The sequence below is a fragment of the Ovis aries genome, chromosome 3 (genome assembly GCF_016772045.2).
Source record: "Ovis aries strain OAR_USU_Benz2616 breed Rambouillet chromosome 3, ARS-UI_Ramb_v3.0, whole genome shotgun sequence".
Taxonomy (NCBI): Eukaryota; Metazoa; Chordata; class Mammalia; order Artiodactyla; family Bovidae; genus Ovis; species Ovis aries.
In genome coordinates, this window is record NC_056056.1 from 8,261,199 (window position 1) to 8,284,494 (window position 23,296).

General features: G+C 55.7%; 1 protein-coding gene across 2 annotated transcripts in view; it reads left to right on the forward strand.

Moving 5' to 3' along the window:
• Positions 1-20,065, forward strand: part of EEIG1 (estrogen-induced osteoclastogenesis regulator 1) — a 36,197-nt gene extending 16,132 nt beyond the window's left edge. The window contains exons 2-11 of one of the 2 annotated variants that reach the window (XM_027966400.2): positions 7,822-7,942; positions 8,135-8,164; positions 10,584-10,700; positions 12,383-12,429; positions 12,590-12,741; positions 14,763-14,867; positions 14,952-15,150; positions 15,595-15,716; positions 15,850-15,919; positions 17,285-20,065. In XM_027966400.2, the coding sequence (XP_027822201.1) occupies positions 7,822-7,942; positions 8,135-8,164; positions 10,584-10,700; positions 12,383-12,429; positions 12,590-12,741; positions 14,763-14,867; positions 14,952-15,150; positions 15,595-15,716; positions 15,850-15,919; positions 17,285-17,330 (1,009 nt within the window). In that variant the 3' untranslated portion in view covers positions 17,331-20,065. The remainder of the gene's footprint in view (positions 1-7,821; positions 7,943-8,134; positions 8,165-10,583; positions 10,701-12,382; positions 12,430-12,589; positions 12,742-14,762; positions 14,868-14,951; positions 15,151-15,594; positions 15,717-15,849; positions 15,920-17,284) is intronic. The other variant, XM_015094168.3, reaches the window with a different exon arrangement.
• The last annotated feature ends 3,231 nt before the right edge of the window (positions 20,066-23,296 follow it).

Here is a 23,296-nt window from a genome sequence, read left to right on the forward strand (position 1 = left end):
CTCAACTGGTGAAGAATCTGCAGTGCAGGAGACCTGGGTGGGTTGGGAAGATCCCCTGGAGAAGGGAAAGGCTACCCACTCTAGTATTCCGGCCTGGAGAGTTCCATGGACTCTGTAATCCATGGAGTCACAAAGAGTCAGACACGACTGAGTGACTTTGACTTGACTTTTGTGTAAGTGTGTCTCCTCACTGAGCCGGGGGCTCCTGAGGATGTCTGCTCTGGTTGTGTACCCCCTGCGCACGCAGGCCTGGCACTGAGCCGGTGCCCACAGGGAGGCTTTGTGGGTGCATAAGAGAGGCCCTGGTCAGGATCTGGGGCCAGGGGAGCTCTGAGGGAGACACCAGCCTGGTAGGGTGCCCTGCTCTATTTCAGGACAGCCCAGAAATAGCTGAATTCTGTCACTGCGAGGGCCACTGGCAGGCTGTGGTGGGTGGAGAGGCCTCGCCCTGCCTCTCTGGGGTTTGGACGTCTAATTGTATATCTTAAAGCTAAAAACGAAACTCCCCTGTAAACCCAGTGTCTGTAATTACCTGTCCCTGGCAGCGTGGACTCAAACCCTAAAACCCCAGGCGAGGGAGGTTCGGGGCCATCTTTGTCTCTTACAAGGGGCTGCCCAGTCCTGCCAGGAGGACGAGTGTTGGCCCAGGCCTTGAATCAGGTAGGTGGGCATTCGAATCCTTTAGGCTTTTGACCAGCCCTCCTGACCTCACAGGGCTTCCCTGGTGGCTCAGACACGGTAAGGTATCTGCCTGCAATGTAAGAGACCCACGTTCGATCCCTGGATTGGGAAGATCCCCTGGAGAAGGGAATGGCTACCCACTCCAGTATTCTTGCCTGGAAAATCCCATGGACAGAGGAACCTGGCAGGCTGTAGTCCATGGGGTCACAGAGGTGGACACAACTGAACGACTGACCCTTCACTGTTTTTCTAACCTCAGACGCTTTTCTCATTTTTCAATTTCAAGTTCAGTTACAGAAACAGTTCTCGGAGAGGCATGAAGACAGTGGCCCTGCAGTCCCTCACTCCACACTAGCCAGACCCGCCCGAGCTCCCTCTTTCCCTCAGCCTCCATCCCTTCCTGCCCCTTTGCAGGTGGAGCGGCCGCTCAGTTTGGGAACCCGCAGCCTAGGGCTCTCAGTGGTGTCCTGTTTGGGTTTGGCGCTAAGCCACGTTAGCAGGGGAAGCGGGGTGGGCGAGTGGATGCACAGCCCTGTGTATGTGCTGTTGTTTCCTTTTTAAACTTTGTCTGACTCCCCTGGGTCTCAGTCGCAGCCCTCGAACTCTTAGTTGCGGCGCATGGAACCTAGTTCTCTGACCAGGGATCGAACCCAGGCCCTTGCACTGAGAGTGTTGGGTCTTAGCCGCTGGACCACCAGGGAAGCCTCCCAGCCCTGTGTGTTCTTTATGAGCATCTTCTGGATGATTTTTCGTCATAGAGGCTCACTTGTAATTTTTTCTGCTCTCCCGGTTCCCCCAGTCCTGCTCACCGCACCTGGGGAGTCAGGAATGTGGGCAGAGATCCACATTGCCCGCACAGACCCCATCCCTGCCCCCACCCTTTGGGCCACAGTCCATCGACTCATGGCTGGTGTCGGGCGGTGCTCATTTTTCAGCATCCTGGTCACCTTCAGGGCCCTTGGCAGCCCCGAAGCGGGGGCCCTTGCTATTCCTGGGAGCCATTCCCCATGGTGCCTTCTTGGCCTCCCTAAACACGCCAGGCAGATTCCCGCCTCAGGGCCTTTGCCCTGACTGTTCCTCACTCCTAGCTTTTTCTTCCCGCAGGTGTCTGCGTCGTCGTCACTCTCAGCTCCCTCAGCATTGTGCTTAGGCATCCCCTTCCCATCAGCACCGTTCTGGCCGACTTGCCCTCAGGCTCCGTCCTCCACAGCACTTGCCACCATCTGTGTTTCTGCCTCATTTCGTCTGCCTCCTTCCTACTGCCAGACCATAAGCCCGTTGAAGGCAGAATTTTTTCGTTTTGTTCACTGTTTATGTTCTTAGGTCCTTCAGGGGTACCTGACACCTAGTAAGTGCTTCATGAGAGCTGCTTCTTCAGTGAATCAAGCCCTGAGATTTCCTTAAACCTGGCTAAACTCAGCTCCCACCTAGGGCTCCTGGTCCTCTGCTTGGCATCTTAATGCCTGCTTTTTTTTTTTCCTTAATGAATGCCCCTGTCCCCACCCTGAGTCTATATTCATCTCCCCCCGTTATCCCTGCCTGTGCCTGGGACCCCTGACCACCTGGCTGGGGTCCTGGCTCCCTCTCTCCAGAGGGCCCTGGAAGCGTCTACAGGGCTGGGTCCTGGCTGTGCCGTCCCTGGCTCTGGACACAGATGGGCCCCGAGTCAGGACCGAGCTCTGCTCCTCACTGCTCTGTGACTGGGTTTCTCAGCCTTTCCGAGCCTCATTTTCCTCATCTGTGAAGTGGGCCACCGTAACAGCCGGTGCTGAAGAGTTCTGGGTAGCACACAGTAGGCCCTCAGGGAATGGCCGCTGCTGGGTGCTTGTTTTATCCTTGCCATGACCTCCTGGGGTGCGCCAGGGCGAGGCTCTGCGCTTCTTCCCTTGGGAGTGGCGGGACTTAATAGTGTGTTTAGAGCCCTGTGGAAACACGAGGGGGGCGCGGGACTGATCCCGTGAGCCCTGCCCCTCCCACCTTCCCACAGAGGGAGAGGAAGCCGCCTGTCACCCGAGCCTGGGAGGGGTCCCCGAGGCTTTCTCTGGCCAGGCCTGCAAGAACCACAGTCAGGGAGGCTTCCTGGCCCAGTGTTCCCATGGCAGACTCACAAAAGGGAAGGGAGAAAACGCACAATTCGATACTGGCTTTCGTTCCCAGACACTAATCCTGATTCCTCTGGGTGTTTCAACACGCCCGGCACTGTGAGCTTCCTCTTCAGACTGCAGCAGCTGCTGCCATTCCTGGGCTGGCTCAGGCCAGTGGAGGGGTGGGCAGAGGTTGAGGGTCTGCTCTGGCGCCCCGGCTGCCCCCTAGCTTTCCCTGCTTTCAGGCTTGGGACTTCTGCCCTATGGGAAGTGGTCTAGTTTTTGTGCCCCTCCACCCACCTCCTCCGGGCTGCCCTCAGCCCGGAATCCATCGTGGCAAAACCAAGGGACTGTCAGGGGGAAGGCTCAAGCTTTCTCAGCACGGTCCAGCATGACCTAACCCGGCTCCCTCCACTGCCTCATCCCCTCTGCTCCCCTCCCCAGTCCCATTCAGTCCCTGAACCCCCACACTGCTTCTCCAAGTTTGTTTCTACCTCATGGCCTTTGCACTTGCTGTTCATGCATCAGGACGGCTCTTCCCCCCAGTCTTTGCTCAGCCCACACACTCACTTCACTGCAGACCTTGATCAGACATCACTGCCACAGGGCTTTCCCTCCCCACCTGCCCAGAGGAGCAGCTCCCTGCTTCTCATCTCCATCCGGTACTCCCACCCACCTTCCCTGTTCCCTGCGCTCCATTTTCCTCTCTATTTGAACTACCATGCTTTTGTTTTGGTTTCGGTAACTTGTTCTTTGAGCTGCAATTCACAAACCACACAGTTCACCCATTTAAAGTTTTCTGTATATTCACAGAGTTGTGACTGTCACCACAGTCTAGTTTAGAACATTTTCATCACCCTAAAAAGAAACTCCGTATCCATTAGCAGTTATTCCCATTTCTCCCCAGCTCCCCCATCTCCCGGCAGGCGTCAGTCTTTCTGTCTCTTACGGGTCTGCCTCTTCTGGACATCTCTTAGAAACGGAACCACGCAGTGTATGCCCTTTGTGACTGGCTTCTCTCATAAGCAGAATGCTTTCAGGGTTAGTTCACAGTGCATCACGTCTAGGCGCTCTTTGGGTGGCTGAATAGCGAGCCGCTGGTCGGATGTATCACGCTTGCTGTGTCCACTCACCAGCTGGTGGACCTCAGGTTTGCTCTCACCTTTTTGGCTGTTGCGAATACTGCTGCTGTGCACATCTGTGTACAGATTTTCATATGGACGTATGTTTCATTTTTCTTGGCTTTGTACCTAGGAGTAGAATTGCTGAGTCATATGGTAACTGTAGTTTAACCACTTGAGGAACTGCCAGACTGTTTTCCAAAGCAGCTGCACCATTTTACATTCCTGCCGGCAGTGCACGAGTATTCCAGTTTCTCCATATCCTCATCAAGGGTGGTTATTATCCACCTTGATTATAGCCGTTCTACTTGGTGTGAAGTGGTCGCTTGTTACAGTTTTGATTTGTGTTTCTCTGATAGTTACTGATGTTGAGCATCTTCTCGTGTGTTTATTGGCCATTTGTATATCTTCTTTGGAGAAATGTCTCTCTGCCTATTTTTAAATTGGGTTATCTGTCTTTATTTTTGAGTGGTAAGAGCTCTTTATATACTCTAGCTACAAGTCCCTTATATATATGATTTGCAAATATTTTCTCTTGTTCTGTGGGTGTCTTTCCACTTTTTTGATGGTGTTCTTTGAATCACAGAGTTTTAAAATTTTTATGAAGTTCAGTATATATATATTTTTATCTTACTGCTTGCAATTTTGGTGTCATAGCTAAGAAACTTGCCTCACAGATCATGAAGCATTACCCCTATGTTTTCTTCTAAGAGTTTTATAGTTTTTTGCTCGTCAGCTTAGGCCTTTGATTCATTTTGAGTTAATTATTGTACATGGGGTGAAAAAAATGGGTCCTACTTCATTCTTTTGAATGTGAATATCAGTTGTCCCAGCAACTTTTGTTAAAAAGGCTATTCTCTCCCCCATTTGTACCTTTGTTAAAATTAATTTACCATAAATGTGCAGATTTATTTCTGGACTCGCAATTCTATTCCTTGAATCTGTATCTATCCTTATGCCAGAACCCCACTTCCTTAATTGTTGTAGCTCTGTGGAATTTTTGCAGTCAAGACATGTGAATCCTTTACTTATGCTCTAAATTGTTTTGATTATTCTGATCCCTTGCATTTCTAAGGTTTAGGATCAACTTTTCAATTTTCGGTGGCGAAGTCAGCTGAGATTTTGGTAGGGATTGTATTGAATTTTTAGACCAATTGGGAGTACTGTCATCTTAACAAGATTAAATCTTTCTGTCCACGACTATGGGATGTCTTTCCGCTTAGTTAGATATTCTTGAATTTCTTTCAGTAAGGTATTGATAGTTTGTAGTTTTGCAGAGCATATATTTTATACTTCTTTGGTTAAATTTATTCTTTTTGATACTTTTGTAAGTGAAAGGCTTTCATTTCCTTGTGGACGTCCACTAGTATACAGGAGGTCCTTGATTTTTGTATATTGACCTTGTATTCTGCAACCTGGCTGAACTCACGTATTCTAGTAGGTGGTGGCTTCCTTCGGATTTTCTGCATAGCAGATCAAGTCACCTGCCAGTAGAGGTAGTTTTAGTTCTTCCTTCCGGCAGAATGTAAGCTAGTCACCGCTGCGGCAGAACAGGGACTGGCACACAGTTGGTGCTCAATTATTTGATGAATGAAGGAGGAGGGCCGCCACGGCTGGGTCTAGATGATGCTCTCCGGCCTGGGGCCCCCACTTCTCCTGGGGCACCTGCTTCCTGCCCGTTGTCCACCAGCGGGTTGGGAACTCTCCCTTCCTCTCCTCCTCCTCTCGAGCCCTGACCTTTTCTGTCTGTCCCCAGTCTGCTGGGGTTGCTGGAGCTCACCTTCCTAACAAGGTCAGAGCATCTTGGTGATTGAGCGCCCCTAGACTCCAGCATCTTCATCAGAGAAGACATGTCTCAGGGGGCCTCCCTAGGCCTGGCCCTTGCCAGGCGAACCTCCCTGAATGCTCTCAGGTGCCCGCAATGAGTGGCTCCTGTGCCTGTTTCACCGATGCTGATGCAGAGGTTGGGCTCCAGCCTGAGCTGCACAGTGTGAGGTTGTGAGCCAGCCCGGGTCTGCCTGGGCGACTCGTGTTGCTTCCATCACAGCCCTGGCAGGACGTGGGGAAGCCTTGGTCCCATCCTCAAAGCCTCGTGGGGCCAGAAGGGAGCTCCTCATAGAGGCTTGGCTTGGGGGCCTTCATCGGCCGAGAACCCAAGAGTATGTTCGTTTCCCACTCATGCAGTTCCCTCTGCTGGGAACTGTCTCTCCGACTGGCTACTCCCCTTCCCTGCATTCGGATCTGCGCCTGGATGCCATCTCTGCAGCTAGTAGCCTTCCTAGCTGACTCATCCCTTCCCCCACCCTGTCCTGGTGACACTGAGTCATCACTGGGGTGACTGTCAAATGTCAAGTCTGTGAATCCAGTCCACTGCAGTGTCCAGCACCCGGCACATACTTGGGACTCAGAGACCCAGATAGATGCCTTAGGGGCCAAGCATGTTGCAGCTGGCCCCACGACCTTCGTGGGTTCCACGTGCCAGCTTCTCCCGAGCCGCTGACCAGTGAACCAAGACAATGGCTGGGCATTCTGACCCTGTAATTGGCTAGCCCTAGTCTCGGATCTCTGGGGGGTGTGACCTTGGGTGGTCTCCAGGAGCCTCAGTGTCCTCAACTGTATAGAAGGGGCGGCACAGAGTCTGTCCCCTTCCGGAGTTGCCGAGGGAAGCAAATGTTCAGGAGATGCTCAACCTGTGCTGACCCTCTGCCCCCAGGCCCCAATCTGGCCACTAACCTGAGCCCCTCCAGTCTCCAGGGGGTGGAGTGGTCACTTCCTCAGCTGTCCGCTCGGCCGTTCCTGTTAGATGGGATGAGGCTGGAGATAATGTCTCTCACGTGGGCCCCTCCCTTCCTGAGCACATCCTGCCCTGCGGGGGTGGGGGGTGGTACCTCATCTCCTTCATGTGAGAAGTCACAACTACTTGCACCCCCCCGACTTGAACCTCCAGGGCCACCGCAGCTGGAGAGGCTGGGGGAACTGCTCCTGCCGGCCCCCACTCACCCCCCTGGCACAAGGCACCTCCCCAGTGGCAGGGGCTGCTGAACTGGGGGGGTGCTTGGTCATGCTTCCCAGGCCCAGGAGGAGCTCCAGGAGCTGGAAAGCCAGCTTGTCGCCCCCTACCCCCGACCCAGTGGGGAGGACACGCCTGTGGCACAGAGCCAGGCGGCTTGGGTTCGAGTCCCTGTTCTGCTCTGCTCGTGGTGGGCCTTGGGCTGAAGTCTTAGCCCCAGAGGTCCCCTTTTCTTTGAATGTGGGCTTGGACTACTGACGGTAGCTGCTGCAGACAGTTGCTGGGAGGGTTAGTGTGACCGTGGCTCGCCAGCGCTTGGAGCAGGCTCCAGTGGCTTTGGATGGTGCCTGGCCCATAGGAAGTGTGCTGTGAGTGTTTGCTGTTGTTGCTGTTATTACTCTTATCGTTGGTGTTACTACTGGTGAAGAAGGGGGCTCTGGAGCCAGGCAGCACTGGACTGAGGGCACACCTGTTTCCTGGCTGGGTGATATGGGCAGTTTATCTAGCCTCAGTTTCTTCATCTGTGAAAAGGGCTGGCAGTCCATCCCGGGAACACCTTTGTGAGGCTCACTCGAGATAGCCAGCGGCAGTCCAGCAGGAGGGGGGACGAGGCAGCCAAAGGAGCTGTCTGAGGCCCCAGAACAAGGTGAGGGCTGGGGGCAGGCAGTGCTGGAAACACACAGCTGCCCCTCCCCGCCCCCGCCAGCGGCCCAGCCTGCTCTCACCCTCGCTGGCCTTGTGGTTTTTTCCCTCTTTTTATCTTGTTTTTGTTGTTGTTTTCATCACACTTCCACAAGCAGATTCTTGTTACGAAAATGCAGTCACTTTGTGATACAAAGTGAAAAGTGAGAGCTCCCCGCCCACCCCCACAGGGGGCAGGGCGCTCACCTCCCTGAACGTGGGCCCCCACCCCTTGTGCCCGCAGGGAGGAGGTGCAGGAGAACTGCGTGCGGTGGCGGAAGAGGTTCACCTTCGTGTGTAAGATGAGCGCCAACCCGGCCACCGGCCTGCTCGACCCCTGCATCTTCCGTGTGTCTGTGCGCAAGGTGAGGCCGGTCAAGGGCTGCCAGGACCACCGGGCTGATGCCTCTGGGCCCATCCCCTGAGTCAGGCTACCTCATTTCCTGTCCTCCTCCCCTGGGGGTCAGGTGGGGAGGGGGGCAGAGAAGATTGGGAAGACCCGTGAGGTCGCTGGGATTCCCTAGCCATCCTGATCTCCGTGTCTGTTTCCCTTGCAGGAGCTGAAAGGTGGGAAGGCTTATTCTAAGGTAAGCGGGGCCAGGTGAAGGGGCAGTGGGGTGGGACAGGATGGGACAGGCATGAGAGAAGCTCTAAGAACCACTTCCAGCCACCTCTCTTGCCCCAAACAGAAGACGCCCTGCCCTCTATGAGATGTATTAGTTTTTGGAGATATCTTTATTGACAGCCTCTGCGTTTAACGTAAAGGCAGCGGACACTCATTGCAGCACAGATGGTAGAGGGCTTCCCACCGCGTGCCTCCCTCGGCCTCCTCCTCACAGCCTTCCAGACCTCTTAAGAAAACAAAAATGCCTGAAGCGGGGGACTTCCCTGGTGGTCCAGTGGCTAAGATTCCACACTCCCAGTGCAAGGGGTCCAGGTTCAATCCCTGGTCAGGGAACTAGATCCCACATGCCTCAGCTAAGGCCCAGTAAAGCCAAATCAGTCAATAAATACTGTAAAAAAACAAGCAGCAGAAGAAAAATGCATGAACTATCTCATACAGAGCAGTGAATAAAACACGTGCCTGTGGTTTAGAGGATCATACGAGGAGCCCCCATGGGTGTACCTAAGCACACGCAGGTGATAGGATTTTTAAATTCACAAGAGGGACTCGTCCTACAGATTCTGAAACCTTTTTTTTAGCTACCCAGTACAGCGCGGGCATGTTTTTGTGTCATCACAAGTTTCCTTTTGCTTTCTAACAGTGGAGGGTCCCTCGTCTGGCTGGGTGAGGGGGGCTCATTCACCCCCGCGGCTGCACGTCTGTGTGGTGGGCAGGGTTCCCCTCGCCCACAGATACGTCAGGCCTTCCCGTTTAAAGCCTTTTCCACTGGGGAAAGTGGGGGAAGACGGGTCTGAAAGGGTTACCTCTGGCTTTGAGTCAGCCTGCTCTGCCCTGAGCCCCCCTTCTTGTGGGGCCTCTCGCCCACCCTCTGGGGCCCGGGGAGGCACCCAGTAGCAGGGAGGTGGGCTCAGTCAGTCCAGAGGGGACATGCCTTTGTCTCGCCTCACCCTGTGTGGAGAGCCTGAGGCAGGCAATAAGCGGAGTGAGTCCCTTCCCACCGACCAGAGCTCAGGAAGTTCAGTGGACACGGCCGTGCCCTGCGCCCTGTTCCAGGTGCCAACACCCTACCCAGTAGCAGAGGGCAGGGTGGCTAGAACCGGGCTGCGGAAGGTGTTCTTAGAGTGGAGGTTTTTCCTCCTGGTGACGCACATGGGTGAAGGACGGCCAGGGAAGAAAAGGCCAGCTAACAGCGGGAGCACCCACCTTCCCCCCTCACCCCCACAAACCTGCTGTGTCACCTGTCAGGCCTCCCAGGCCCTTCCCTTCTGTCACAGGCTCGTGTGTGCGTGCTAAGTCATTTCAGTCGTGTCCGACTCTTTGCAGCCCCACGGACTGTAGCCCATCAGGGTCCTCTGGCCATGGGTTTCTCCAGGCCAAGAATACTGGAGTGGATTGCCATGCCCTCCTCCAGGGGATCCTCCCCACCCAGGGACTGAACTTGTGTCTCTTAGGTCTCCTGCATTGAAAGGCAGGTTCTTTACCACTGGACCACCTGGGAAGTCCCACCACAGGCTCAGATCTCGTTATTCAGAGGAAGAAACTGAGGCCCAGAAAGGTGGTGAGATCTGACACTGATCAGGCCTCGTTTCAGTCCTGGCTCTGCCGCATGAGGTGTGTGAGCCCCTGAGCAGGTCACTTGCCTGCTCTGAGCCTTAGTTTCTGGGTCTGAAGCATGCGCTCTGCACTCTACAGTAGAGACTTGTGTGCAGCAGGTGCTCAAATGAATGTCCCTGCTTAGCTTGATTTGTCCTCCAGGTCCCTAAGCCCAGCACCCACCCCCCACGCCCCAACCTCCAGATCTGGCAGATGTGGCTTCCGCCCAGGAGGCCTTCTCAGCTCATCCACCCTGTTCTTCCACTTTCTCACTTCCCTCCCCACCCTGGGCTCCCCTCTGCATCCCGTGACAGCTTGGGGTTCCCACCAGCCCCTGGCTCCCACCCCTACCAGGGTCTCCCGCCCGCCCAGCAGAATGCCCCCCACCCATCCATCCAACCACCCCAGCGCCAAGTTCCCACGGGCCTGGCCTCCCCTCCTGCCCGCTGGCTCGACGGCTCCCACAGCACGGCCTTGTTTCCCCGGGAACAGTGCGTCTGTGTCGCAGACAACAATGTCCTTTCATCTCGGGCGCTGCCCTGGTGCACGCCGGGACGCGGCACAAAGGGTGCTTTGTGCAGCCCGGGGATGTGAGCTCCTGGCTTTGCCACGCGGAGCCACCAGCCGGGGCCCGTGTCCTTGGGTGCCGGTTATGCAACAGTCCGTCGGGGCTGCGGGGCGGGCCCAGGCTCCGGCCCCCCTGCCCCCGGCCCCGCTCACCCTTGGGCCACCAGCGCTGCGCCCACACTCCCCTCAGCCTCCCGCCCTCTCCTCTGTCCCCCGCTCAGCTGGGCTTCGCCGACTTGAACCTGGCAGAGTTTGCGGGCTCGGGCTCCACGGTGCGCTGCTGCCTGCTGGAGGGCTACGACACGAAGAACACTCGACAGGACAACTCCATCCTCAAGGTACCAGGGGCTCCGGGCCTCATCTGCCCCTCCCACCAGGGGCAGGGGCAAGGGCTGGCCGCCTCCCTGTCAGAGTCCCGTGGGGAGTTGCAAAGAACACAGGTTCTCACCCCAGATGGACAGCGAGAGACGCTGGGAAGACGTGGGCCCTGGGGTCAGGAAACCCCCCTTGGAGGCCTGACTTAGCCACTGGCCTCAGTTTTGCCCTCCATAATCGGCGCTCAGGGAGTGGACCCCAACAGTCTCTTGTGGTGAGACCAGCAGCCCTTATCTCGTGGTGCCCAACCACAGTCTGGCAGGGAATGGTGTCTCTTCCTGGCCCCAGTTTTGCACAGGAGGGGCTCCACCTTTGGGTGGTCATCCACCCAAAGGCACAGCAAAGCTGGCACCTGACCCTGCAGCCCAGCTCCTAACCACGGCCGCACATGATGCGAGGCCACCTGAGCTCCAGGGCACCGGGGTGTGGACAGACCTGCTGTCCCTGCACCCAGCAGACCTGGGCAGCCGCCCCGAGGGCCCAGCCACGTGAAGGTTTCCGGGACCGGGGCAGCACCCTCCCCCCGGGCAGCTGCCTCCTGAACCCCTGTGGACAGAGATATCTGGGCATCTGCTGCCAGCTCACCTTTCTTCCTCATCTCCACACCCTTCCACCTGGCTGAGGAAACAGTCTTGTGTTAACCACAGCCCTGTGAGCTGACCCAGTGGGAGAGTGCTGTGTCTGGCAGAGCTGAGTAGGAGGTGGTAGGCAAGGGCGCTAGGGCCTGCTGGACCTTTTGCAGAAGAAGCCAAAGGCCACTGGAAAGGTCCAGGCTAGCCCTTGTGAGAGCCAGGGCCTCAGTGCATCCTCAGACCAGAACAAGGGGGCCTAGGGTCCAAGGCCAGCTCCCCCATGTCCTGTCTGCCGGACCTTGGATAGTCATTTATTTCCCCTGAGTCTGAGTCTCAGTTCCTGTGTCTATAGCCTGAGGCCACCACGTACGTGGCAGGTTGCTATCACAGCCAAATGAAATAACCCATTAAAAATCTCAGCCTCAGCCCAGCGGGCACCGTTTTTGTCGGAGGTATCCCTGGGATTCTTTCTCAGCCCATCACCTGTCACTTCATTCTAGCCCCAATTCGGGGATCCAAATCTTGCCTTGTTTAAACCATTGCCGAACTCTTTGCCCAAGTGGATGTTAAACGTTTCTAATGACTTCTTGCTTTGTTTTATTCAACAAACTTTCACACACCCCTGCCATCTGTGTTGGACTCTGTGAACTCCTACGCCGAGTCAGGCTGGGTGGGCCCTTCCCCACCGGGTAGGCTTTAAGATCCCCCCTCCCACCTGCCTTGCCCGCTCTGGGGGCTGTGAGGATAGAGAATGTCTGTGGCCTCACCCTTGAGGGTCCCACAGTCTAGTCGCCGTTCTGAAATGACAGTCGCCGACTCACTCCTCACTCATTCCATGCCAGGCGCCCTAGGCATCCTCTACCATCCCACGAGGCAGCTGTTAGGATCAGTTTTGTCTTCTGCACGAGAAAACTGGGTTTCAGTGAAGTTTGGTGGTGTCACCAGGGCCAGCAAGGGACCGAGATGGGATCAGAGTCCAAGCTCATCTGAAGCCAGAACAGGGGGTCCGGGCACCTGTGGAGGATCTGGGAGGGTTGAACAGGGCGTGGCTGATCTCACCGGCTTTTGCACAGGTCACCATTGGAATGTTCCTGCTCTCGGGAGACCCCTGCTTCAAGACGTGAGTACTGGTGTGGGCCACCTGAGGGGTGGGGGCTCTGTCCTGAACATTGTCGGGGGAGGGCCAGGGACTCTTCCCTTGTCCAGGCTCGTGGGGTCCCCTGTCTTCTTCTGACCCCAAGCTGGGGCACCCCAGTCATACCCCTCTCTGTTTTCCCAAGGCCGCCGTCCACTGCCAAGTCCATCTCCATTCCAGGCCAGGACTCCTCCCTGCAGCTGACGTGCAAGGGTGGCGGAACCAGCCGCGGTGGCAGCAGCAACTCCCTGACGGGGTCCCGGCCCCCCAAGGCCCGGCCCACCATCCTCGGCTCAGGTACCGTTCCCCACCTGCCCTCTGCACTCCTCCTGAGACGAAGGCTTTCACCTCCCCCAGTCCCTAGGTCCCAAGGGGGGACACTTGCTGAGAAGAGAAAGCCAGTGGGGTGGTGTTTGCCCACCTTGCTTCCGTCGGGTAGGCATCTGCACCCCTCCCATGATCTAGGCTCTGCCTGGCCCCAGAATCACAGCAGCACCCTGGACCAAGACGGATCAGGTGGCTGGCCTCCTGGCTCTCTGGGTCGAGCAGGAGAGACAGGGGTCAGTGAACAAAAAATACATCAAACGCTTGTCCGCCTAGAACTGTGACGTGAGCTGGGAGAGAGATATAGAAGGTGTCTGCCTGGGGACAACCAGGGAGAGCTCCCCGAAGGGATGTCATTTGAGCTGAATCTGGGGTGTATTGTGCCGTGTTCCTGGCAGAGGGAACTGCTAGGAGCTCTTGTTCTGCTCCTTGCTCTGTGACCCTGACTGGCTGTTTTACCTCTCAGGCCTTAGCATTGTCCTCTGCAAAGTGGGATCAGCAGTAGTAACCACATCCTGGTTGCTCCGGGGATGAACTGAGAAAATGTGTGTGCCTTTCCTGGCACCTGGGTCATCCTCTCTATTTCCCAGCATGTTTCCATTAAATTATCATTATTACCAATGTTACGAAAAATGCAAATGAGCCTGAATCCCCAGAGGAGTAGGTGTGGCAATTAAGAGGGAAAGGAGCCCAGTGCTGTAAGGGATGAAGTAGGCCCTCCCCCGACAAAGCATGAGCCTTGGCCCCTGCACCCTGTCCCTGGGGGTGAGCTCAGAGCTGGGAGGTGGACAACCCCCAAGCTGATCAGTAAGCAGGGTGGCACGTGGTGGCCCTAACCTGTGCCACGAGAGCAGTGAGGGCATGGGGCCTCAGACCCTGTTTTCTGGGTGATTCTGCCCCTGGGGCTGGGAGCCGAAAGGGACCCTCTGACCCTGAGGGCCAGCTTTCCTGCCCTCCTGTTTTTCCTGCACACCAGCCAGGTGGGACCCAGAGCAGAAAGCTGGGCTTCTCCCCTGCCTCAGCCTGGGGGCTGCATGCAGGAATGGGGGCTCCCCAGCTCCCCTGCTCTCTAGCTTCAGGGTAGGGATCCCCAGAGGAGCGATCTGGGAACCAGGGCACCCCAGCACATGTGGTGCCTTTTGTGTAAGAAAAGAGATGCTTCTTCTGCGTGGGGTGGGAATTTGAGCCCCACAAGCCTCTCTCTTCCTGCAGCCCCTCAGAGGCAAAGAACCTGTCAGGACTTGAAAAGCCTTGTGGCTTTGGGTGGGGACGCAGGCAGGCCTAGGGTCCAGGCTGTGACCTGGGTGGGTGTGCTCACATCTGAAGAAGATGGAAGAGTCATTGCTTCCTACATGGACCAGAAGGACTGGTGGGTGGGTGGGTGCTCTCTGAGCCCTAGGCAGACCCTGCTTGGTTCCTTGCTGCCAGTGCCTAAAAGTGTGTTCCCCACCCTTATTTACTCCACTCCAGCTACACAGACCCCAGCTCACTGAAGCCTCAGGGCCTTTGCTGATGCTGGTCCCTGGGTCTAGAAGGCCTTTTCTCTGATGCCTTACCTAGCCTGCTCCCTGCCAAACATCCTGATGGTCTCTCATTAAGGCCACCTCCTCAGAGAAGCCTTCCCTGATTTCAGACCCAACCACCCCCCATACGCTCCCTGCTGTGGGCCATTTGCCAGTTATGGTTAATTGTGAGTCCTTTTTGTCCTGTGTTCTTCCTTCCCACCACTGGGTGTCTGTGACACCCTGTCTCCTAGCAACCCAGTAGAGCACCCCCCAGATATTTGTGGAGTGAAGGAATGACCCTGGGCTCGAGTGCTGGCCTGTAGCTCAGGACAGGTTGCTGCCCCCCTGAATCATCTCTTAAGAGTTTTTCCATCTCTAAAGTGGAAATACATAGTGTGCCCCCCCCCCCCCCGCCCACCCCGCCACATTCAGTGAGAGGACTTGTGAGAAGCGAGCATGCTGGTCACCCCTGCCCCTCCCTGCTTCCAGGGGTGCCGGAGGAGCCCGACCAGAACCTGTCCAGCCCCGAGGAGGTGTTCCACTCTGGGCACTCCCGCAACTCCAGCTATGCCAGCCAGCAGTCCAAGATCTCGGGTGAGCGCCTGCCTGCCCCCCCAAGCCCTTGGCCTCCCAGCCTCCCCGGCCGCCCCCATCATGACCTGCACCCCCACCACCCAGCAGGCTACAGCACAGAGCAGTCGCGCTCCTCGAGCCTCTCAGACCTGACACACCGCCGGAACACGTCCACCAGCAGCAGCACCTCGGGCGGCCTCAGCATGGCCGTGGAGGGGCCTGAAGGCAGCGAGCGCGAGCACCGGCCCCCTGAGAAACCACCACGGCCGCCTCGGCCTCCGCATCTGTCAGACCGCTCATTCCGGTAGGTCTCACCGCAAGTGCTGCTAGAGAGCAGAGCCCTCCGGTGGCTCCCGGAACCTCTGCTCCTCCACTTGTAACACAGGGACAAGTGGGCCCTGTCATCGTGGGGTGCATGGCCGTCAAACCAGCTGATGCTCCACGCTGGCTGCACCCGGCCTGGCGCGCGTGCCCAGTGGGCGGATGCTGCGGGTGGTCTGGCATACCCTGGGGCCAGCCTGCTTCCATGCTCTGTGGCCTCTTGGAAGCTGGCACTTAACTCCCCAGGGCCTCCGCGGCCTCCTCTCTAAAATCAGGTTGCAGCAGCATCCGTACTGTAGGGTTGATGTGACGGTTCAGTGAACACACTCTAGACCGTCTTCCATGTGCACTCGGAGGGTCCTGAGTGCAGTAGACGGGGACTGGGTCCTGTGGTCGTGTGACTGTTCTGACTCTCGCCCCACCCCAGGAGGAAGAAGGACTCGGTGGAGAGCCACCCGACCTGGGTGGATGACACGCGCATTGATGCTGATGACATCGTAGAGAAGATCATGCAGAGCCAGGACTTCACGGAAGGGAGCAATACCGAGGGTGAGCCGCCAGCGCAGGCGGGGTGCGGGGGTTGGTGCCCAGGGTGAGCAGCCAGCACTGACGGGGACAGTGCCTGGGGGCTCTCTGGCTTCGCTGCCCCATTCAGCTTCTATCTTCCCCTGTGTCCCCACAGACAGCAACCTCCGGCTGTTCGTGAGCCGTGATGGCACCACCACCCTGAGTGGTATCCAGCTGGCCAACAGGTAGGTGGGGGAAGGTTCTGGGCAGGTGACGAGTGTGGCTCTGGGCCCCCGTGGTGAGAGCGTGTGGCTTTTGCAGCCCATTGACCTAGCTTTGAATGCCAGCTCTTGTCCATGTGACTTCAGGCCAGTCATGTCTGTCTGAGCCGCAGTTGCTCCATCTGTCAAATGCTGTGGATCACACCACCTCACCCAGAAACCTGGGACAAACGCCCCAGGTTTGGTTTGGGAGGGTTCCGAGGAACCTTGGAAAATGCCTGACACAGGGCTTGCCACACAGCAGGGGCTTCATACATCTTTATTTTGGATTCTACTTTTCTTTCCCTTCCTCCTGGGCCTGGGAGCTCCTAAAAAATGATGATGATGACTCATGTATCTATTAAATGAATAGTTACTGTGCACCAGCTACGTTCCATGATTCTGAGCTAGGTGCTGGGGATACGGCAGTGAGCAACATAGATTTTTGCTTCATGATGTTCAGAGGCAAGCAGATGTGAGGATCAAACTTGTGGCTTGAACTCTGCCAGTATATAGAGTATCCTCTAAATCATTCATTTACAGCATGCTGGTCTGTGTGTGCCTGGCTCACTGAATGAATGAGTGGAGGAGCTTACCACCTGCAGGGCTGTGCTGAAGCCTTTACTCCTGGTTCTTGTGGGCCAGATGGGAAAGTGCCCATTTAACATCTAGGGCCAGAGCAGTAGGAGGCTTAGCTGGGTCACACTGGGGCCTCAGACCTGCCCTCTGGTGTTGCTCTGCTGACCTCTGCTGGCGGAGGCTCAAAATTGCAACTGCCATCTTTGTGTGGCCTAGGCTGCCCTTAGTGGGGTGGGCAAAAAGAAAACAGAGGGCACTTCTTGGGGCTTTGTGACACCCCTCTCCAGCCCCCTCTGAGGATGAGGAAACTGAGATTGAGCAAGGTTACTGCAGAGCTGTATACTGCGCCCCGAATGACTACAGCCCTTCCGGTGGGCCTGGCCTTGGCTGGGAGAAGAGCTGATCAAGCTTCCCGACCTTCTGCTGCACTTTTGGCAAGCCCTGTACTCTCTCTGAACTTCAGTTTCTTTATCTGTCAAGTGGGGCTGGCTGCAGATCCTCTCTGCCTGAATTGCTGTGAGGATGGGCACAGCACACCCCAGCATGTGAGCTGCTGGTACCCAGGGGGGCTTGGGCATGGTCTGTGCAAGCTCTGTGATCCCACAGGCTCAGGTACATAACATCTGTGTTACCCTGGGCAGGTGACTCAACTTCTCTGAGACTCAGTTTCTCTCTGCAAAATGGGGCCAGTTAACAGTGCTTGCGAAGTACCTCCCAGGGCTGGCCCAGAGGACCATCAGGGAGGACAAGCTGACCTGTTTCTCCCCACAGGGTCTCCTCTGGGGTCTACGAGCCAGTTGTGATTGAAAGCCATTGAGGAGCAGGTGCCCCGGCTGGAGAAGGGCCCTGCCTTCACGGACGTCCAGACCCGCGTCATTCCACAAGGGACCTTCCCCTTCGGATCACCATCCGTGCTGCCTCTCATCTGTGCCTCCTCCATGCACTCCAGCCCCAAAGCATCATTCCACTGACCTCCCATTTATGCTGGGACGCTCATGGCCCGCAAGGGCCCCGGGCACCACTGTGAATATTCTCCTCTGAACCACTAGGGAGCAGGACACATGGGCCCGTGAAACAGGTGGGCAGAGACCCATGGTGGGCACTGCCCCTCTGAGACCCACCTGGGCCCTCGGCGAGGACATTCAGTAGTTCCTGCACATGCAGGGAGGCTGGTGGCCGAGGGGCCTCTTGTCCTGTGTCCCCGTTCACTCCAGGAGCGCTGGCTCAGCCCTGGCAGGGCCTCGCTCCATTGCCCCCTTGTCCTTGGCGGGGCAGTTCACCCCCCGAATCCTGCCACCACGGCCCTCTGACTGCTTAGTGCTTCAGCTGTCACTCCTCTGCGTCCCGGGGGACCTGCTGGCGGCCTCCTCCGGGAAACCAAGACCTCAAACCCCACCCGCGCTCTGGATTGAGACCCCCCTCCCCCGCAGCGAATGTTCTCCTGCTGCCCCGGCAGCCTGCACTTTGCACACGCTTGTCTCCAGCACAGCACGCTGGCCCTCGCCTGCCCGTCCACTGAGCCCTTCCCAAGGATCCCTGGGCCCTGCCTGCTGTGCAGTCAGCAGCCCTGCCCTTGCAGCCCGGCTGGAACGTGGCACCGCCCCTGCCCCTCCCTGCTCTCTCCGGTTGGCTCCAGCTCAGGCCTGAGCCCCCTGCTGAGAAAGGTCTGAGCCTGAGCTTCGGTTCCCCTCTGCCCGGGGCTGGGTCCTGGGCAGCTGGCGTCCGTTAAGGAAGCCAGGAAAGGTGCCTCCCAAGGCCCTGGAGGTCAGCAGCCCGGCTGGGCTGGGTTTGCCAAGCCAAGCGCCCTTTCTCTCCCCTCAGGCTCAGCTGGCCCAGGCCGGGGCCGATGCTGGAGAGGCAGATGGGCTGTAGCTGGACTGGCCTGGAGCTGGCTTCCTGGCCAGAAAAGCCTCAGCCAACTTCTGAAAACATGCCCTCTCTGGGCAAAGGAGAGGGTGGCGGGGGTGGGGGGGCATCCATTAAGGGGGTTTCCCAGTGGGGAGCAGTCTGGCCCTGCCCCTGCCCCTACCCCTTGCTATACCCTCTGCTCTCAGCACTTTCCCCTGGCCTTGTCCTGTTACTTGCTTGAAGGTGGGTTCTGGCTGCCCGCCGGTCCCTGGACAGACTCCCCGACACTCTAACTTCCACTCATTTTGTATAAACCCAGCAGGCTGGTGTTTACGTAGCCCCATACCTTTTTCCTTTTCTTTCCTGATTGTTTTTTTTTCTTTTTTTTTTTTTCTTTCCTTCCTTTCATTTTCTTTTTTTAAGAGTTCACAGTTTGGTATTTTCTCCTCCCCCAGGCGAGGGGAGGTGCTTCTGTTCTCCCCGTACCCGCTGGCTGGGTCCCAGCAGGGCTGGGGATCTGGGGTGGGGGGTGGGGGTGCCCTCCCCAGGCTGGGAGGGGTCCTTGCCTTCTGCCCCATTGGCAAGAATTGGACTTGGTCTTGGAACCTCCTGGCATTGGGACCAGAGCATTTCTAGGATTTCTGTTGTTGTTTTTAATGCCCTAACCCTTTTAGAAAATGAATGTGAGAAGGTGCCTGCTGAGGCAGGATGGAGCATTTGCTCTGGCTGGGGAAGGCTCTGGTCAGCTCTGCAGGTCCCTTCCTGCCCCACAGACACCTGGCACTTTAAAAGGGAGCTGGTCGCACTGTCTACAGTTGAAGTGATCCCTAGAAGATGGGGAACGCTGTCATTCCCTTCTGTATGTGCACGACCTCAGCCCAGTGAGGCAGTGTATTCAGGGTGTTTTTAGGTCTGAGTCAACATTCTGGGGGCTTCAGGCATAAGATAGCTGGTTTTGGTGCTGTTGGGGAGAATTCCCCATACCAGGAACCCAGCCCCACCGTAGGCGAGGTCTGAATTTGACAGTCACCCCAGAAGGAGACAGAGCCTGCCATACCTTCCCATGCCAGGCCCTGGGCCAGGGTAACTGGACTAACAGAATTCAGCCACAACCAAATCAATGCTGGCTGGAGCTGGAGGCCTGGAGCCCCGGAGCCCCAGCCTCATTCCCACGTGGGAGCCCTTTCTTCGACCCTCTAGTCCCCTCAAGCTCAGTGAATTCCCATTAGGTGCCCACAGCTCTGAACTAAAAATCCTATATTTAGAAAGAGACAGAATATATTAGAGATATTTTTGGAAAGGAAGTGGTCTATGCAATGCCAGTTTGGAATCTTCTTGAAAGACAGTTTAACGTTTTTACTAGATTTAAAGAAAGGTCTACAATATTTTTAGTTTTTTTTTTTTTTTTTTCTGGTCACCCCACAAACCGACCACATGGCATGATCCGCCAAGATGCAGAATGCCGTGGTCTCCTCTCTTTCGGGAGGTGAGCAGGGAGATGGGGGGAGGGGAGGCCTTTTTTTTTTTAGCACCCCTCCTTTCGAACAGAATGTTACCGCCACCACCCCCTGATTCAGTGGGCTGTGTTTGTATCTCCGTCCCAGCTTCTATTGTAGAAAATAACATTGTAAGGGGAAATCAGCCTAGTGTCAGTGTCTTGGTTGGGGGGGGTGGGGATTAAATGTTGCAGATTTTGTTATGGCATGTTGGTTCTTGCTTGTTTTACTGAGTTGAATCCCAGGTCACAGATGGCACCAGAAGGGAGAGAGATGACACGGGGTGGGAGAGACGTCGGTGGCCAGGGTTCTTGGTTGTCCTGGCTGCAGTCATTACAATTATTATCACTGTTACTACTACACATTCATTGGGAGGAAACATAGGCCCAGAAAGGACAGTTTCTTGCCAACCTCACACTTACAAGGTGGCAGCTCTGACCTCAGAGCCCAAGTTCTAACCTCCCCAGAGTCGGGTGGCCTCTAACAAGTACGCCTGAGGATCGATGACTGCCTGTGCCTCAGCTTTCTCAGCTGCAAATGGGATTGTGGATCAAATTAGGAGGTGGGTATACAGCCCTCCCTAGGGAGCCTGACCCCGCCCCTGAAAGATGCTAAGAGTTTCCCCAGCCTCCCCAAAGCCACAGGCCAGCACTCTCTCCAGGCTTGGACCACCTCACTCCCTGCCCTTGACTCAAGTTCCTGAAGAGTTGTCATGGCCGCCAAGCTCTTGGGAAAGGCAAGTCACCCTGGGCCTTTCATGAGCTCAGAAATGGCAGGAATCCTCAGGGCTCTGGACAAGCCAGAAGGGACCAGACTACCAGGCCTCATCCTGGCCCCAGCACTGCATTATCCTTGCCCATTTTCAGTGCTGATGCCTGCTCACACCCCAGAAAACCCTGGAGGCTGATTCTCAGCCCCTTGGTTCTGTGCACACATGGGGAGGGATGAGTTGGCTCCTGGCTGAGCCCCAATTCTGAGACGGAAGGAACTGGGCTGTAAGGTCCAAAACAGTTTGCTCCTTTGGAGCACAGTAATGCCCAGTGGGCTTTCCTGGTGGCTCAGACGGTAAGAAGCTGTTCAATCCCTGGGTCAGGAAGATCCTCTGGAGAAGCGAATGGCTAGCCACTCCAGTATTCTTGCCTGGAGAATTCCATTGACAGAGGAGCCTGGTGGGCTACAGTCCAGTTTAGTTCAGTCGCTCAGTCGTGTCCGACTCTGCGACCCCACGGACTGCAGCACACCAGACACCTCCCTGTCCATTGCCAACTCCCGGAGTTACTCAAACTCATGTCCATTGAGTCGATGCCATCCAACCGTCTCATCCTCTGTCGTCCCCTTCTGCCTGCAATCATTCCCAGCATCAAGGTCTTTTCTAATGAATCAGTTCTTCGCATCAGGTGGCCAAAGTATTGGAGTTTCAGCTTCAGCATCAGTCCTTTCACTGAATATTCAGGACTGAATTCCTTTAGGATGGACTGGTTGGATCTCCTTGCAGTCCAAGGGACTCTCAAGAGTCTTCTCCAACACCACACTTCAAAAGCATCAATTCTTTGGCGCTCAGCTTTCTTCATAGTCCAACTCTCACATCCATACATGACTACTGGAAAAACTGTAGCTTTGACCAGATGGACCTTTGTTGGCAAAGTAATGTCTCTGCTTTTTAATATGCTGTCTAGGTTGGTCATAACTTTCTTTCCAAGGAGTAAGCATCTTTTAATTTCATGGCTGCAGTCACCATCTGCAGTGATTCTGGAGCCCCCAAAAAGTCTGTCACTGTTTCCACTGTTTCCCCATCTATTTCCCATGAAGTGATGGGAACAGATGCCATGATCTTAGTTTTCTGAATGTTGAGTTTTAAGCCAACTTTTTCACTCTCCTCTTTCACTTTCATCAAGAGGCTCCTTAGTTCTTTGCTTTCTGCAGTAAGGGTGGTGTCATCTGCATATCTGAGGTTTTTCCCAGGAATCTTGATTCCAGCCTGTGCTTCATCCAGCCCAGCCTTTCTCATGATGTACTCTGCATATAAGTTAAATAAGCAGGGTGACAATATACAGCCTTGACCGACTCCTTTCACTCTCTGGAACCAGTCCATGAGGTTGCGGAGTCAGACACGACTAAGCACAACTTTTACTTTTTTTTTTCCATGCGAAGTGAAAAATCAGTCTATAAAATAAATGATGGGGGGGAAATGTTCCTCTCAGCTTTGCAATGGGCTCAGACAACCCAAGGAAACAGATGCTGCCAGCAGGAGCAAGCCATGCCTGGTTCAGACCCCATCTTTGCATGCCCCTGCCCCCCTCCCCTCCAGGTGAAGACAGCACAGGGAGGGGAATCGCCAGAGGCTATTCTCCACAGCACTGCTGCTGCTGCTGCTGCTAAGTCGCTTCAGTTGTGTCGACTCTGTGCGACCCCATAGATGGCAGCCGACCAGGCTCCCCCATCCCTGGGATTCTCCAGGCAAGAACACTGAAGTGGGTTGCCATTTCCTTCTCCAATGCATGAAAGCGAAAAGTGAAAGCGAAGTTGCTCAGTCGTGCCCGACTCTTCGAGACCCCATGGACTGCAGCCCACCAGGCTCCTCTGTCCATGAGATTTTCTGGGCAAGAGTACTGGAGCGGGGTCTGTAGCACTGCAGAAGTCACCAAAATCTTAAAGCTGGTTGACTGATTCAAAGCTCCCAGTTGTGTCAGGCTTCATTCTGGACACGGGATACAGACCCTTTCCTCAGGGGGCTCACAGTCAAGTGGGCCAGGTCAACTAGTAAATAAGGTAATTAAAACGCAATGATGGGGCTTCCCTGGTGGCTCACTGGTAAAGAGTCCACCTGCCAGTGCAGGAGACACGGTTGGATCCCCGATCCAGGAAGCCCCCACATGCTGCGGAGCAGCTAAGCCCTGTGCACCACAAGTAGAGTCTGTGCTCATAGGACCTGCGAGCCGCAGCGACTGAAGCCCGCGTGCCCGAGCCCGTGCTCTGCAACGAAGAAGCTACGGCAATAAAAGGCTCTGTACGGCGACTAGAGAAAAGCCCTCGCAGTAACGAAGACCCAGCGCAGCCAAAAATAAATAAAATTTAAAAAACAGAAACGCAATGACAAGCGTCTTCTTGGTGATGCAGTTGGGGAAGGGACTCCGGCTTCTCCCTCTCCTCTCACCCTAGGCCGGTCCTTGAACTTTTTCTTTACCTTACCCTCAACAGACACGTTCGGGCCTCGGGACCAGGAAGTAGCGCCCTCGGTTGCTGGAGTCTGCTATACACCACTGACTCAGACTGTGGTCTGAGTTCTCGCCTTTTCAGTTCTCGCCTCTCTCTTGAGCCTCCTTTTCCCCACCTGAAACACGGGACTTCTGACCACTCACCCCCATCCTGTTCTGGCTTTAGGACCCTGGGATATTGAGAGATGGGCTTTTTTTTTTTTCCTCTCGGGCGAGTTCGACAG